This window comes from Schistocerca americana, chromosome X (genome assembly GCF_021461395.2).
Source record: "Schistocerca americana isolate TAMUIC-IGC-003095 chromosome X, iqSchAmer2.1, whole genome shotgun sequence".
In the NCBI taxonomy this organism is placed as follows: domain Eukaryota; kingdom Metazoa; phylum Arthropoda; class Insecta; order Orthoptera; family Acrididae; genus Schistocerca; species Schistocerca americana.
This window is the reverse complement of record NC_060130.1, coordinates 815,932,197-815,947,809: the sequence shown is the minus strand read 5'-3', so window position 1 is coordinate 815,947,809 and position 15,613 is coordinate 815,932,197. Positions and strand designations below refer to the sequence as shown.

The window sequence follows — 15,613 nt, the reverse complement described above, 5'->3', positions numbered from 1 at the left end:
AGTCATTTTTAACAGAAAACCTGTACAATGTCGTTTCAACAAATGTATATATGTTAGGCCCATCCAGACATTTATTATTATGTTAAAATCTGAAGTAAATATTACAGTAACTAGCAAACCCGGCAACACTTCACAATTGCTAAATAAGTATGGGAATCCTCCCCCTTCTCTCTCTGTTTGTAACCTCCTCCTCCTTATCTCTGTCAATTTCCTCCTCCGTTCGTTTCAGTCCATGTCCTCCCATTCCTTTCTGTCCATTTCCTCCCCCCTCCCACATCTATGATCATTTCCTCCTTCCCTGCCCCTCTGTCCATCTCCTCTTCCACACTATCTCCGAACTCGTGCCCCATTTACTGTTATCGAAAATGAAACCTTAATCAGGAGTTAAAAATCTCTTAACCCTCGAGTGGGCACCTCATTTTTCACGACATGAGTGTGCACGTGGCACACGGTGTGCGTGTATAAAGAATGGCCGTCTTTATATTACCGAGATAAATATATAGGAGCAAAATTACAGTTTAATCTTACTTTAGTTGAACAGTGGTAAAATAAACTTACATAATGTGAACTAAAGCACTGTTTAATTAAAAAATAATGAAATAAATTTCCACTATATCACTCTGTTGCCACGGACACGTGTTACTGCCTAGTAATGACCCACTCAAAGCACTAAATGGCGCAGTTGTATCAGGTCACAAAAAAACTACTCGATCACTTACTAATTATCTCGTTGTGGAATTGGGCTGTCGGTCATTTTCTCGCACAGATCGTAAATCTTTTCTCACATAGTTCGCTGTTTATTTTACATTACCACTGCTCACTCGGGCGTACGATGACAGAATTTATCACTGTGTTAGCCGAAGCAATAATTAAGGAATAGGTGTGGGCTCACAATTGTGAAATGACAGTGGAAAAGTGCAAAACAACAGTGTGTAGTTGGCCCACTTTATACACAAGGTCACCTGCTCAAGGGTTAAAATGAATGAGAAAATTGTTGGTATTGCTGATGTACGGGATACAAGAGAGACCTCTGCAGCTGCTGGATCTGCTTCAATGACAGGATTTTTCACAGTTTTAGTCTGCGAATGTATAGTATTAAAACATTTCAGATGATTCAGACTTCATAACTGAGCCCATAAAAACTACTTTCCTATTCTCTGTTAAAACCAACTGAGGGGAAGAAAACAAAGCAGTACAATTTTGTTTCAAATTGTATACAAAGAGGAAGAGTATATCCGTGAGAAACCATTTGTCTAATGGTTAAAGGCCCGGCTATCGCAGTTAAAACAGACTGTTAAAAAGTTAACGAAACCACATTTTCACAGGACAGCATTTTCCTTCTTGCAGCTGGCATTAAAAGAAAACCTGCAAACTGTCATTTTCTCTTGGAGAGGTCACAGTTTGTAGTAACTAACGTTGAGTAAAACGGAAGTGACTTCCGGCATTCCCTGAAGCAGTGTTATATGCCCTCTCCTGTTCCTTATCTATATAAATGATTTAGGAGACAATCTGTGCAGCCATTTTACGTCGTTTGCAGACAATGCTGTCATTTATCGTCTAGTAAAGTCGTCAGAAGATCGAAATCAATTGCAAAATGATTTAGATAAGATATCTCTATGAAGAGAAAATTGGCAATTGACCCTAAATAATGAAAAGTATGGGGTCATCCACATGACTGCTAAAAGAAATATCTGTTAAACTTCTGTTACATGATAAATCAGTCAAATCTATAAGCTGTAAATTTTACTAAATACCCAGGAATTACAATTACGAACAACTTAAATTGGAAAGAAAATGTAGAAAATGTTGTGGGGAAGGTTAACTGAAGACTGCTTTACTGGCAGAACACTTAGAAGGATTCTACATATCTACTAAAGAGAGTGTCCACACTAAGCCTGTGCTTCCTCTTTTGGAATACTGCTGCGCTGTACGGCAACCTCACCAGATGAGATTAACGGTGTACATTGAGAAAGTTCAAAGACGGGCAGCACATTTTGTATTATCGAGAAATAGGGGAGAGAGAGCATCACAGACACGATATAAGATATGGGGTGGCCACCATTAAAAGAAAGGCATTTCTTGTTGCGGTGGGATCTTCTCATGAAATTTTGATCACCACCTTTCTCCTCTGATTGTGAAAATATTTTGTTTATGCTGACCTACATACAGAAAAAAGATCACCGTAACGAAACGAGGGAACTCTGAGCTGGTACAAAAAAAAAAAAGTATAGATTTTTTTTTTTCCGCACACTGTTTGAGGATGTAATAATAGAGAATTAGAGTGAAGGTGGTTCGATGAACCCTCTGCTGGGCACTTAACTGTTGTTTGCAGAGTAGCCAGGTAGATGCAGAAAAAAATATATATAGCCTATGTCAGTATAAATTCTTGTTAGAGCATCACGTAAAAATTCGAAGTAACTTGGTCAAGAATGGCAAGATTTTTGCTAAAACCATTTCTCCTTTACATATTACATTTATATTAAAAAATAGGCAGCATATACCCATCTTAAACATTCACAAGAGTATCGTGAAAAATCTGAATTAATCAGTCAAGAAGTTCTCAAGCTCTTTGGTAACAACATTAACCCTTATCTCTATATACACTATGTGATCAAAAGTATTTGGACATGTGGCTGAAAACGACTCACAATTTCGTGGTGCCATCCATTGGTAATGCTGGAATTCAATACAGTGTTGGCCCACCCTTAGCCTTGATGACAGCTTTCACTCTTGCACACATACGTTCAATCAGGTGCTGGAAGGTTTCTTGGGGAATGGCAGCCCATTCTTCATGGAGTGCTGCACTGAGGAGAGGTATCGATGTCAGTAGGTGAGGCCAGGCACCAAGTCGGCATTCCAAAACATCCCAAATGTTTCTATAGGATTCAGGTCAGGACTTTGAGCAGCCAGGTCCATTACAGGCATGTTATTGTCGTGTAACAACTTCACCACAGGCCGTGCATTATGAACAGGTGTTCGACCGTGTTGAAAGATTAAATTGCCATCCCCGAATTGCTCTTCAACAGTGGGAAGCAAGAAGGTGCTTAAAACATCTATGTAGGTCAGTGCTGTGATAGTGCCATGCAAAAAAAACAAGGGGTGCAAGCACTCTCCATGAAAAACACGACCACACTATAACATCACCATGCCCAAATTTTACTGTTGGCACTAAACAAACTGGCAGATGACGTTCACCGGGCCTTCACCATATCTACACCCTGCCATTTGATCACCACACTGTGTACCGTGATTCGTCACACCAAATTTCCCACTGTTCAATCATCCAATTTTTATGCTCCTTGCACCAAGCGAGGTGTCGTTTGGCATTTTCCGGCGTGATGTGTGGATTATGAGCAGCCGCTCAACCATGGAAGCCAAGTTCTCTCACATCCCACTTGACTGTCATAGTACTTGCAGTGGATCCTGATGCAGTTTGGAATTCCTGTTTGATGGTCTGGATAGATGTGTGCTATTACACATCATGACCCTTTTCAACTATTGGCGGTCTCTGTCAGTCAACAGACAAAGTTGGCCTGTACACTTTTGAGCTGTACGTGTCCCTTCACGTTTCCACTTCACTACCACGTCGGAAACAGTGGACCTAGGGGTGTTTGGAGTGTGCAGATCTCACGTACAGACATATGACAAGTGACACTCAATCACCTGACCACATTCGAAGTCCATGAGTTCTATGGAGCACCCCATTCTGCTCTCTCACTATGTCTAATGACTACTGAGGTAGCTGATATGCAGTAGCTGGCAGCACACTGCAACTAATATGAAAAACTTATGTTTTTGGGAGTGTCTGGATACTTTTGACCATGTAGTGTACATCCTATGTCCATCCAAATGTTTATTGGAGTAATGCATAAAAATTTGAAGTTCACTGCCCAATAATTTTTCGAGATTTTTGGTAACAATGTCTTGTATTTATATAGGTAGGTAGGTGTGTGTGTGTGTGTGTGTGTGTGTGTGTGTGTGTGTGTGTGTGTGTGTGAGAGAGAGAGAGAGAGAGAGAGAGAGAGAGAGAGAGAGAGAGAGAGAGAGAGAGAGAGAAAATATTTGCTCTATATCTGTACAAATGTTTATTAGTGAAGTGAGTGAAATTTGAATTAAGTTGGTCAAGAACTTTAGATTTTTGCTAAAAATACTGCATACGTGCTCTAATAAAAATTTAAACTGACATAGGCAACACATTTTTTTAAACAACAATTTGCAGGTACTCCATTAATACTGAGTGCAAGAAAGAAAATGCTGTGCTGTGAAAATGTGCTGTTTCTTTAAGTTTTTCACAGTAAGTTTTAACTATAATATCAGGGCATTTAAGCCATTAGACAAATGGTTTCTTCCAAATATATTATTCCTCTTTATATACAATTTTAAACAAAATTGTATATACAACAATGTGCTGTTTAGTTTTCTTCCTTGCAGTTGGTTTTAACAGAAAATAGCAAAGTAGTTTTTATAGCTTATGATTAGAATACTACTACAAAATCTGAATCGTCTGAAAAGGTTTTAATGCTACCCATTTGCAGGATTAAAACAATGCACAAGAACTTTTCAAGATTTTTAGTAACAATGACTTGTTTTTATACTGTAGTATTATTGTTGTATACGCATTTACATGTAACTATACTGGGATACATTTTTGCTAGACACCATAGTTTTCGCAAAAGTTGAGCACTGACAAACTGTAAAATTAATGTTTGCATAATTTTTACCTAACAATTTTGTAAATTTTAACAGCATAAAATAAACAATTACAACATTGTACTCATCAGGCCTTCTGACCATGAAACTGCTGTGCTTGTACGGTTTGAGTTTAGATCAAACAGTCAACATAATTAGTTTCAGTGCAACGTTCACAAAAGTCATATTTCTTTCATTACTGTCACGGGCATAGTTAAATTAATAATGTTAATGAAATAGTCGACTATGCTTGTGGTGTAAGAACCCAATCAATAGCGACCAAAAAAAAGGTTGAATACGGGAATGGTTTGCGCAGTTCAGAAATTCTTGGGCACTGGTAGGAAGGAGTGCCACGAACAACATACTAGAAATCATGATTGATGAGGGATGAGTGTGGGGTTGGAGGTGCATTTGAAGGTCACTTTTATGCATTTTTCTTTAGTAACTCTAAAACTGTGGCCTCCAGAGAAAACGTATCCCACAACAACATTCAACCACATTAAATTTCCTACAAAAAGATCGTGTTCATTTCTTCTGCAGAACTCATAGTTTGTGCATAGAAAGTGAGAAAATATGAAAATTTTGCATGTGGTTTTCGAAGGCCAGACATAACATTGTGGCTGCATAAAATGACATTTGTTGGGGCAACTGAATCAGGCTGTATATTAAATATGTAGCCTAGTATCCAAATATTTATTAGACTATCGTGTAAAAATTAGAAGTAAATAGGACTAGAACTTTTCATGAATTTTGGTAAAAAAGGTAACAACAACTTTTATTTATATAGTAGTATACAATACTTTTCTTTTCTTTTTTCTTTTTCTTTTTTTTTTTTTTTTTTTTTTTTTTTTTCCAGCCAATTTTGGTTGAAAACTTGGACTTCGTTGTGGGACATTGAGTAATATTCCTGCTTCAGCCCCTATAGTATCATGAAAGTTCCCACACGTGGCAGCGCTACATGGAGCCTTCAAAATGGCATCTACGGTATAATGGAGCTGCATTCCAAGCAAACAGCTGTCACCGAGTTTGTTTTGGTGGAAAACCAGAGCATCACAGATATTCACTAGTGTTTGCAGAATGTCTACGGAGACCTAGGAGAGAACAAAAGCATGGTGAATCGTTGGGTGAGGTGCCTGTCATCATCAAAACAAGGTTGAGCAGATCTACCGATCTCTCATGTACTGCCCACCCACACACAGCTGTGACTCCTGTAACATTGTAATATGCGAACACTCCATTCGAGGTGATCAATGGATCACATCTAAATGCCTTATTGCTGAACTGGATGTCTCTGTTGATAGTGCTGACACACTCATCCACCAGTTGGGTTACTCAAAGTTTTGTGCCCACTGGGCTCTTCACTTCCTAACTGAAGACCATAAAAAGCAACAAAGAAGCATCTGTGCGGAATTGCTTGCATGTTACAAGTCTGATTATTATGATTTGTTTCAAACATTGTCACAGGTGATGAAACATGGGTTCATCACTACGAACTGGAAACAAAACGGAAATCCGTGGAGTGACACTACACCACCTCTCCTCCGAAGAAAAAGTTGAAAGCCACACCCACAGCTGGTGAAGTCATGACGACGGTCTTCTGGGACTCTGAAGGGTTATTCTGTTTGTTGTCCTCCTCCATGGTGCAACAATCAATGCTGCAGTGTACTGTGCTACCCTCCAGAAATTCAAGAGATGACTGCAGTGTGTTCACAGTCACAAAAATGTCAATGATTTTTCTTCTTCACTATGACAATGCAAGGCCTCACACAAGTCTTAGCTCCCAGGAGTAGCCCACAAAACTTCACTGGACTATTCTTCCTCATTCACCCTACAGCCACCTTATGACTGCCATCTTTTACACCCAACGAAGGATGCACATTGCAGGAAACAATACATGTATGATGGGGACATTATTCGTGCAGCACGATGTTAGCTCTGATGTCAACTGGTAGAGTGGTACAATGAGGGCATACAGGCCCTCTCAGAAAGGTAGTGTAAGGCCATTGCCCTGAACAGAGATTGTGTTGAAAAATGGTGTTTTGTAGGCAAAAGAGTAGGGGACAGCATGGTGTAAAGGAATACTGAATAAAACCAGCCTGCTTTCAGAGGAAAAATGTGTTGCATTACTTATTGAAAACTCCTTAAATAGATATAGATTATAATGATCCCTAAGCTGCGTATCCAATCATGTGCCTGGTGAGGGTTCTGTTGGAAATTATCTTCAATTTGGAGGAAAAATGTTGCACATATAAAATCAATGTTTTAATGGAGAAAGAACAACGTAATAACCACATCAAGAAATAACACTGCCACTGGTACACAATTTTGGAGAGGTATGTCACAGTGCAAACAAATGCAACACTTGTCAGCAGTGCAAACTGAGACAGCATCAAATTATTCCCTTCATCAATAGCCCACCCCGTATCCACTTACATCATCATTAGAGATCTATTGTGAACTAGTTATTAGTGACACCAGTGCCTTTTTTTTGTGCCAATCTATGAAATTAAATGAACTTAGTAGTAGGGACATCATCTTTAACTTGTCAGTTTTCACTCAAATATCCACAGAACAAACAGCTGGCAGTGAAGTCTACTCAACATTTGGTTAGGCAGTTACTGCTTCAACCACACCACAAGTAGCATTCTCACAGGTTATGGTTTCTCACAGTAATGAAAGATGTGCCTGCATCTCACTATTAGCACCATTACATTGCACTCACTATGTAATAAGAAGAATTAATATCTGTCTACTAGCCAATAATTTCTGTATAAATTTCACAAATTAATAATAACAATGATCAGAAATTCATTTTGTTTTCTTCACATTTGGTTTTCACATTTAAAACGAGACTGTTGCACATGGAGCACAGTGCACCTCCCTAATCAATAGGGTAGGAGAGGAAATTGACCAAGTACTGGCTAAGAAATCATTGCATAAATTACATTCTATAATTCAGGGAAATTATGTAAGAATACTTTCAAATTAAGTAAGAATGCTCTGAATTTAACTTTTAAGTGGAGAATTTCAAATTATTTTTGTAAGGTTTCAACATGTAATAAAAGTGGGCTTTACTGACGTTTCGCCAGCACGAGTGGCTGACATTGTCAAAGCTTCACGCTCCATTGCCGGTGGTGAACTGGAGCCGAGCTCGCAGTCGCAGACTATATGTACCTGGCGCACCAATGTCCGAAGGCTTCTCCACGGTCATTTCCGGTGTGGTTCTCCTCTTGCTACCTGCGACAGTCGTTCGCTGCAGTACGGGAAGCCAGGATCCGTTTACCTTAAGGCTTTCTTTTTGGATCTGTTCGCGTGTTTTTGTATTTCTACAGCTTCTCTGAACAAGTGCGTGTGATGGTGCTTCTCTACAGCCAGAACTTCCGTGTTGGCGAATTTTATTACGTGGTCAGTCTCACTCAGTGCGTGCTCTGCCATGGCTGATTTCTCCACTTGCCCCAACCTGCAATGTCGCTTATGTTCTTTGACCCTGGTGTTGATCGATCATCCAGTTATTCCGACAAACTTTTCTGCATGTGCATGGTATATGGTATATTCCCAACATTGCAAGTGGGTCCTTTTTCTCCTTTGCCGATCTAAGACACTCTTTGATCTTCCTTGTCGGTTTGAAAATCATCTTTAAGCTGTGTTTGCGCAATATACGGCCGATTCTGTCCGTCACTCTGGGAATGTATGGCAGAAAGGCCATACCCGACATTTCTTTTTCCAATTCCTTACTTCGCCGAGTGTTTGGCTCTGTTACACTTCTAATATAACTTGTGGAGTACCCATTGCTCCTCAGAACACTTTCCAGATGTTGCATTTCGCGTCTGAGCTGCTGCGGCTCACATATTCGTCCTGCTCGCATTACGAGCGTATTAATCATGCCTCTTTTCTGGCTTGGGTGGTGGTTTGATAGTTTGTGCCGGTCCGTGTGTGTCGGTTTTCGAAGACGCTGTGTCCCAGGTGTGCTGGTCACATGGGATGGTGAAAACCTGGGACACAGCGTGTATCGAAAACCGACACGGACCGATACCTGCACAAACTATCAAACCACCACCCGAGCCAGAAAAGAGGCATGATTAATTCGCTCGTAACGCAAGCAGGACGAATATGTGAGCCACAGCACCTCAGATGCGAAATGCAACACCTGGAAAGTTGTTCTGAGGAGCAATAGGTACTCCACAAGTTATATTAGAAGTGTAACAGAGTCAAACACTCGGAAAAGTAAGGAATCAGAAAAAGAAATGTCGGGTACGGCCTTTCTGCCATACATTCCCAGAGTGACAGACAGAATCGGCCGAATATTGTGCAAACACAGCGTAAAGATGATTTTCAAACCGACAAGGAAGATCAAAGAGTGCCTTAGATTGGCAAAGGAGAAAAGGGACCCACTTGCAATGTCGAGAATATACCGTATACCATGCACATGCAGAAAAGTTTATGTCGGAATGACTGGACGATCAATGAACACCGGGATCTAAAAACATAAGCGATATTGCACGTTGGGACAGGTGGAGAAATTGGCCGTGGCAGAGCACACACTGAGTGAGACTGACCATGTAATAAAAATCGCCGACACGGAAGTTCTGGCTGTAGAAATACAAAAACAAGCTAACAGTTTCAAAAAAAAAAAAAAAAAAAAAAAAAAAAAAAAAAAAAAAAAAAAAAAAAAAAAAAAAAAAAAAAAAAGAGGAAAGTCTTAAGGTAAATGGATCCTGGCTTCCCATACTGCAGCGAATGCCCGTCGCAGGTAGCAAGAGGAGAACCGCACCGGAAATCGTGGAGAAGCCCTCGGACGTTGGCGAACCAGGTACATATAGTCTGCGGCTGTGAGCTCGGCTCCAGTTCACCACCAGCAATGGAGGGTGAAGCTCTGACAATGCCAGCCACTCATGCTGGCGAAACGTTAGTAAAATCATTAGATGAACGTTGGCTGAAGAACCCGAGACAGAAGCCAATAGGCAGTTTGTCAACAAGTGGCCACGAAAGTCTTAAGGTTTTTGTAAAAATGGGTTTTATGAGAGAAAAGAGATTTAAATACACGTTCAACCTGTCTCAAAATACTTTCAAAGCTTACTTGGAAAGCACCTAGCCTGAAATGAGTGACTGTGGTACTGGGGAAGGTATAAAGCAGACAGATGCCACATATAGTGACCAAAAGGATCTTGAGAAATAGCTTTTTATTATACCCCAACCTTCATGCAATGAAATTTTTTGTAGCTAGTTGTCTGCCTGTGGAGTCATTTCATTTGAAGTTAGTACACCTACACCTACAGGATTGCTTGCAATAACCACTTCGTTGATTACCACACGCTGTGACATAGTCGCAGATTAAACCAGTGATCCAGGAAGTGTAGAATAAATTTATTTTATTTCCGTCAATGATCTTTGTTTTATAACATGTCCTAAAAAATCCTAATATAATTATGTCATAGTGGCATTTTCATACTGTATTACGATATGTTATAAAACAGATCTCAAGATGGGCAGTGCAAACTAAAAGTAGTAGTTTAAGGACCAAAGTTTTATCATTCATCATTGATGGAAATAAAAGATGTTTATTCTTTGCTCATTATTTGTGTGTGTGTGTGTGTGTGTGTGTGTGAGAGAGAGAGAGAGAGAGAGAGAGAGAGAGAGAGAGAGAGAGAGAGAGAGAGAGAGATGGGGGAGGGGCAGCAGGGGGAAGTGGAGGGCAGGGCAAGGGGTGGTGGGGCAGAGCACTACAGCTAAACATATTACAACTTTACTTACAAACTGCAAGCCTTGTGCATGTTGCCCAGGAATAGTAGGAACAAGTATCCCAGTTGCTAAAATTCTCTGCTGCTCCTCAAATAATTGTTGCAACACGTGGTCATTTGGAATAAGTGTCTTCTTTGTTATATAAGACTGGATCTGCATCTGTATTGCTTTCAAATGCTGAACAAAGAAAACAAAAACAACTAATGATGGTTCATTAATATAATTAAATTTCTAAGCAATTCATGTTTGTTTATAGACAGGACAATAGTTTTGTCTAACACAACTGAAATTAATGTGTTTTGATTCCCCCTCTTTTCTTTGTGTTTGACAGCACTCAATAAAACGTAATATATGCATTGAAATGAAAGAAAAGTCCTTCAGGTGCTTTAAAGTGGGTAGTTTTTCCTCAATGGCTGCACAAAAGGAAATTCCAATCCAAGCTGAGAATAGTGTTTTACTACAACTTTCTTATACCTGAGCAGAACATGTGCCGACACGCATTGTGAGTCAATAAAATGTGGACTGTCTAATAATTTAATTAATCAGTGACTCTGTCCTTTCTAGTCTTCTTAGCTAAGCATGTTGAAAACTGCTTGGGTGTGTAATTCACGGTGAACACACTGACAGTGTATTTTATTCAAACAATTCCAAAACATACATTTACCATGGAAGACACTAAGCACGTGTAATGATTAGAATGCCAATATTTCCAAGTTACAAAACAGTACAGTCGGCTGCAGTTACATAAATGTAATTGTTGTTATCTAAAGCCACTGCTGACGTTTCATCCTATTTGACAACAAATGTCTGTAGAGTTTGCTTCTCTGTTCCCATTCCTCTCCCACTCTGTTCTCCAACTTAACTTTTCTTCTATATAGGTGACTTTGGTGGGCAAGAGGTGTCAAAAATTAATTTTCCCTCCTTTTCTGCCTCTTGATCCAGTGTTTGGAGCAACTTTCCTTTCTTCACATCCACCACATCTTACATTACATGTTTCCTATATATCTCTTCTTCGTAACACAGGAGGTTTAAAGGTTTGTAAGTACAGAAGCTTGGTCATGCATGCAGGTCACATACAACAAAAATATAAGTGGATCATCATGCCATAAACTCAATTTACAGAGTATATATTCCACACTTTGACGTTACTTTACACTTCCATCCATCAACTCATGAGTTGCAAATGACAGCTCATTGTTGCATGAATGGAGGGGGGGGGGGGGGGGCTGTAACAGCCAGCCAGCCTTGCAAAAGAGGCAAAAGGAGGCAGTGCAACATCACACTCCTCCTAAATGGTCACAACTCTACTAATAGATACAACACATAATGTGACACTCAAAATCCAAAATAATATTTCGAGGGTAAAGTTTCTATACTTCATGATGGTTTTTAATGCTTTCCCCTGCCAACTTTTCAAAAATGTAACTTTTACAGGTCCCATGCAGGCTCTCTTACATACCTCACAATACTAACATCACTATGAGATAGGACATACAATAGAATGAATGAATCTTTCACTTACTACTGGTGCGAATACTGTAATAAAACTTCTTGATAGAACAACACTGTGCACCAGATCAAAATCAGGACTGAAACAAACCCAGACAGTTTTGTTGCTCATGAAAGGCAAAGCTATGAATTTAGGTGCCAGTACGCTGTACGGTTTCTGTCTGTCATGAAGTTTAGTGGTGGAAAATGCCGTAACCATGGCCTACAGTTATTGCTATGGAGAAACCTTTTATTCCAGAGTAGAGGCTGCACTGAAGTGAATTTTTCTGCCAGATTAAGACAGCAGCCTATGCTGAAGAACTTCTGTGGATTTTGAAAAAATAAGAATGTCAAACAGCATACTGCAGGTATCAAGTGGTTGGTGTGCCATTCTTTGAACATGTCAGTTAATGATAAAACAGCCCACGAAAACCAGCACCAAGTACCAGAATAGCACTCAGATAAAATTATTTAATAAAGTTCTTCTCAGTACATGCTGTCTATAATGTTCAAGGTTTACTCAAGAGAAAAAAGGTTACAACAAAAATTCTATACAGAAGTGCTTTACACTATGGTGACAGAAATATCCACAGGGAAAATGTAAATAGTTATATCAAAATGAAGCTGGTAGGCAATGAATTTCAAAGAAAAGAAATTGTAATGAGGAAGAGGGGAAAAAAAACACTCTCTCAACAGCTTTCATATAGCCTTTAAAATATCCATACAAAAAACTGAAAAGTGTTGCAGCTGTTGGATTGCCGCCGCCGCTGCTGCTGCTGCTGCTGCTGCTGCTACTGCTACTGCTACTACTGTTTTAGTCCTGGGTTTTTATATAATTTTTATCACTATCATCATTATGTGTGTATTCCTACTGACAGTGCAACATTTAAGAAATGTGACATAAATCTAAAGAAAAAGTAAAACGTCACAATCGCAGCTGTATGGATAACATAGCATGTAGGCAAGGAGGCCACTTCTTTTTTAATCAAACCATGAGATATACTGTGTTAAAACATGTCATACCACACGCTTCAGGCCTAGTGCTTGAGGACAATACCCCACCCATTACAGAGGTGGAATACCAAAACTGTGGATGCACAGAATTGCACTATGTTGATTTTACTGGGTGCAGCATGTTGACCATTTCTTATAGTCGCACATCCTCTTTAACAACTCAGAAGTCAGGCTGTTAGGGGCATGATATCTGTGTGTGTGTGTGTGTGTGTGTGTGTGTGTGTGTGTGTGTGTGTGTGTGTGAGAGAGAGAGAGAGAGAGAGAGAGAGAGAGAGAGAGAGAGAGAGAGAGAGAGAGAGGGGGGGGGGGGGGGGGGGGGAGGTAACCTACTCACTTACTTCCACCAATTCACAGATTTTCTTGATAAATGTCGGTTGATGCTATGAATGGTACGAGGGTAATCCCAAAAGTATGGTCTCCTATTTTTTTTATAAGTACATAGACCTGTTTATTTCTAAAATGGTTTCCATCAGTTTACAGCTTGAACATTTAGCTATTTTCAACATAATCACCATTTCTGATGAAGCATTTTTGTAGACGCTGTGGCAATTTTTGTATGCCCATGTAATACTAGCTCGCCGCCATGCTGTTCAGAAAGTTATGAACCTCTTCTTTCACTTCATCGTCAGAGCTGAATCACTTTCCGGCCAAATGTTCCTTTAACTTAGGGAACAGGTGATAGTCACTGGGCGCCAAGTCAGGATTATAGGGTGTGGTGGGTGATTATGTTCCACTGAAACTGTTGCAGGAGAGCAATTGTTTGCCGAGCTATGTGTGGGCGAGCGTTGTCATGGAGAATGTGTATGCCCTTGCTCAACATTCCTTTTCTCCGGTTCTGAAATGCCTGTTTGAGTTTTTTCAGAGTTTCACAGTACCTGTCAGCGTTAATTGTGGTCCCAGCGATTCAGCTCCGACGATGAGGTGTAAGAAGAGGTTCATAACTTTCTCAACAGCATGGTGGCGAGCTGGTATGATATGGGCATACAAAAACTGCCACAGCATCTACAAAAATGCATCGACAGAAATAGCGATTATGTCCAAAAATAGCTAAATGTTCAAGCTGTAAATTGATGTAAACCATTGTAGAAATAAACAGGTCTTATAAAAAACTAGGAGACATTACTTTTTGGGATTACCCTCATATTAGGAACATACTGGGTGCAAATGTTATAGGACACTGTGGGAAATGGAACAAACAGATAGGGAAATTTAAGGTACTTTGCTGCTACTGCTATTATACTCCCCTCCCACCAGTTATGTTAAAAAGAAAGCTGTATCGAAGTATACTGTTCATGGAACAAATCATTACTTACAAGAGGTAGTCAAAATTTTAATTATCACCTCAAAAATAAAAAATTACGTAATTAATCTTCTGTTTGTAGGCACGTCTGCAATCCTGGAACACTGTATGGTGGTGGCTTGTGGACTATCTATGTAGATGAAGATAAGCAGAAATCTCTATTTCACAGTAACATAACATACTGTTAGAGATGACAAAAGAAAATGGTGCAGTCCACTGATAACGCAAAGTATCATGAGGGCGGTAATTCATTAATGGCAACAACTGCAACATTTCTGTTGCTGCCAAAAACTAATTAACACATGATAATCCACATTATCAATGGGTTGCATAAATCTCTCTCTCTCTCTGCCCCCTCTAGCAGAGTGCTACGGTACTGTGGTGCAGTGATTTCAGTATGCACCCTGACTGCAGAAAGCCAGAAAGAAACAACAAATAAATAACATGACTCTTTTAGGTGCTAATACTTTATGACTACCTCTCATATATTGTTCACTGAATGTTGGTTAAAAAGCATGAACAATAACATTAATTTGCAACAGTATACACATATGATGAGTATACTACAAAATGTATACCAAACTGCCATGGTGAATGCCTGTAAAATAACTACACTGTGTAGAATAACCTGTAACGTAACCATCACCACCTAGCAAGAGTTTCATGAATTATCATGGTTATTTGTGCGAAACATGTCCCATTACCATTAGTTGCTAAGAATTTCCTTGCTCAATGACTGTTTACAGAATAAAGTGTGTAATTAGCAAATTTCTTTTTGTGTTTTGTGCCCGAGTTTTTGTGAATTTAATTTTCTTCCAAATAACTATAGCATACCGCGACTCTGAAACCAAAAATAACATGAATTCAGTGTGCAACCGTTTAGGTAAAAATTTTGAACTTGAGTTTGGAGTGAAGGAACTTGGTGCACCCAAACCTGATCCAAACATTAATCAAGAACCAAAACAATGAAAATACACACACACACACACACACACACACACATACACACACACACTCAGAGAGAGAGAGAGAGAGAGAGAGAGAGAGAGAGAGAGAGAGAGGGGGGGGGGGGGGGGGATCTCCGCAATTCGTCACAAGTCTTTCAAATCTGTGCAAACTGGTAGCAGATACATCACAGAAAGACAAGCACAAGACACTACTTGGATGACATGGTTTGCTATGAAAATGTTTGCCTTTAAAATTGTAAGAGTGAACATTCCTTGATGAGCTAAACATATTATTTAATCCCGTATACATCCTATGTAATGACCAAAGTGTTAAATGACAGAAATGCAATCTTATACATGGTTGTACTGACTCAACACTGCCGCTCAACTTCCACACATGGAACTTAAAAGGGAAATAATATTGTTACACTATGAA

General features: G+C 39.6%; 1 protein-coding gene across 1 annotated transcript in view; it reads right to left on the bottom strand.

The window, feature by feature from the left end:
- Positions 1-15,613, bottom strand: part of LOC124556335 (mucin-5AC-like) — a 341,354-nt gene that overhangs the window by 82,602 nt on the left and 243,139 nt on the right. Inside the window, exon 12 of the mRNA XM_047130305.1 lies at positions 10,441-10,605. Coding sequence (XP_046986261.1) covers positions 10,441-10,605 — 165 coding nt within the window. The remainder of the gene's footprint in view (positions 1-10,440; positions 10,606-15,613) is intronic.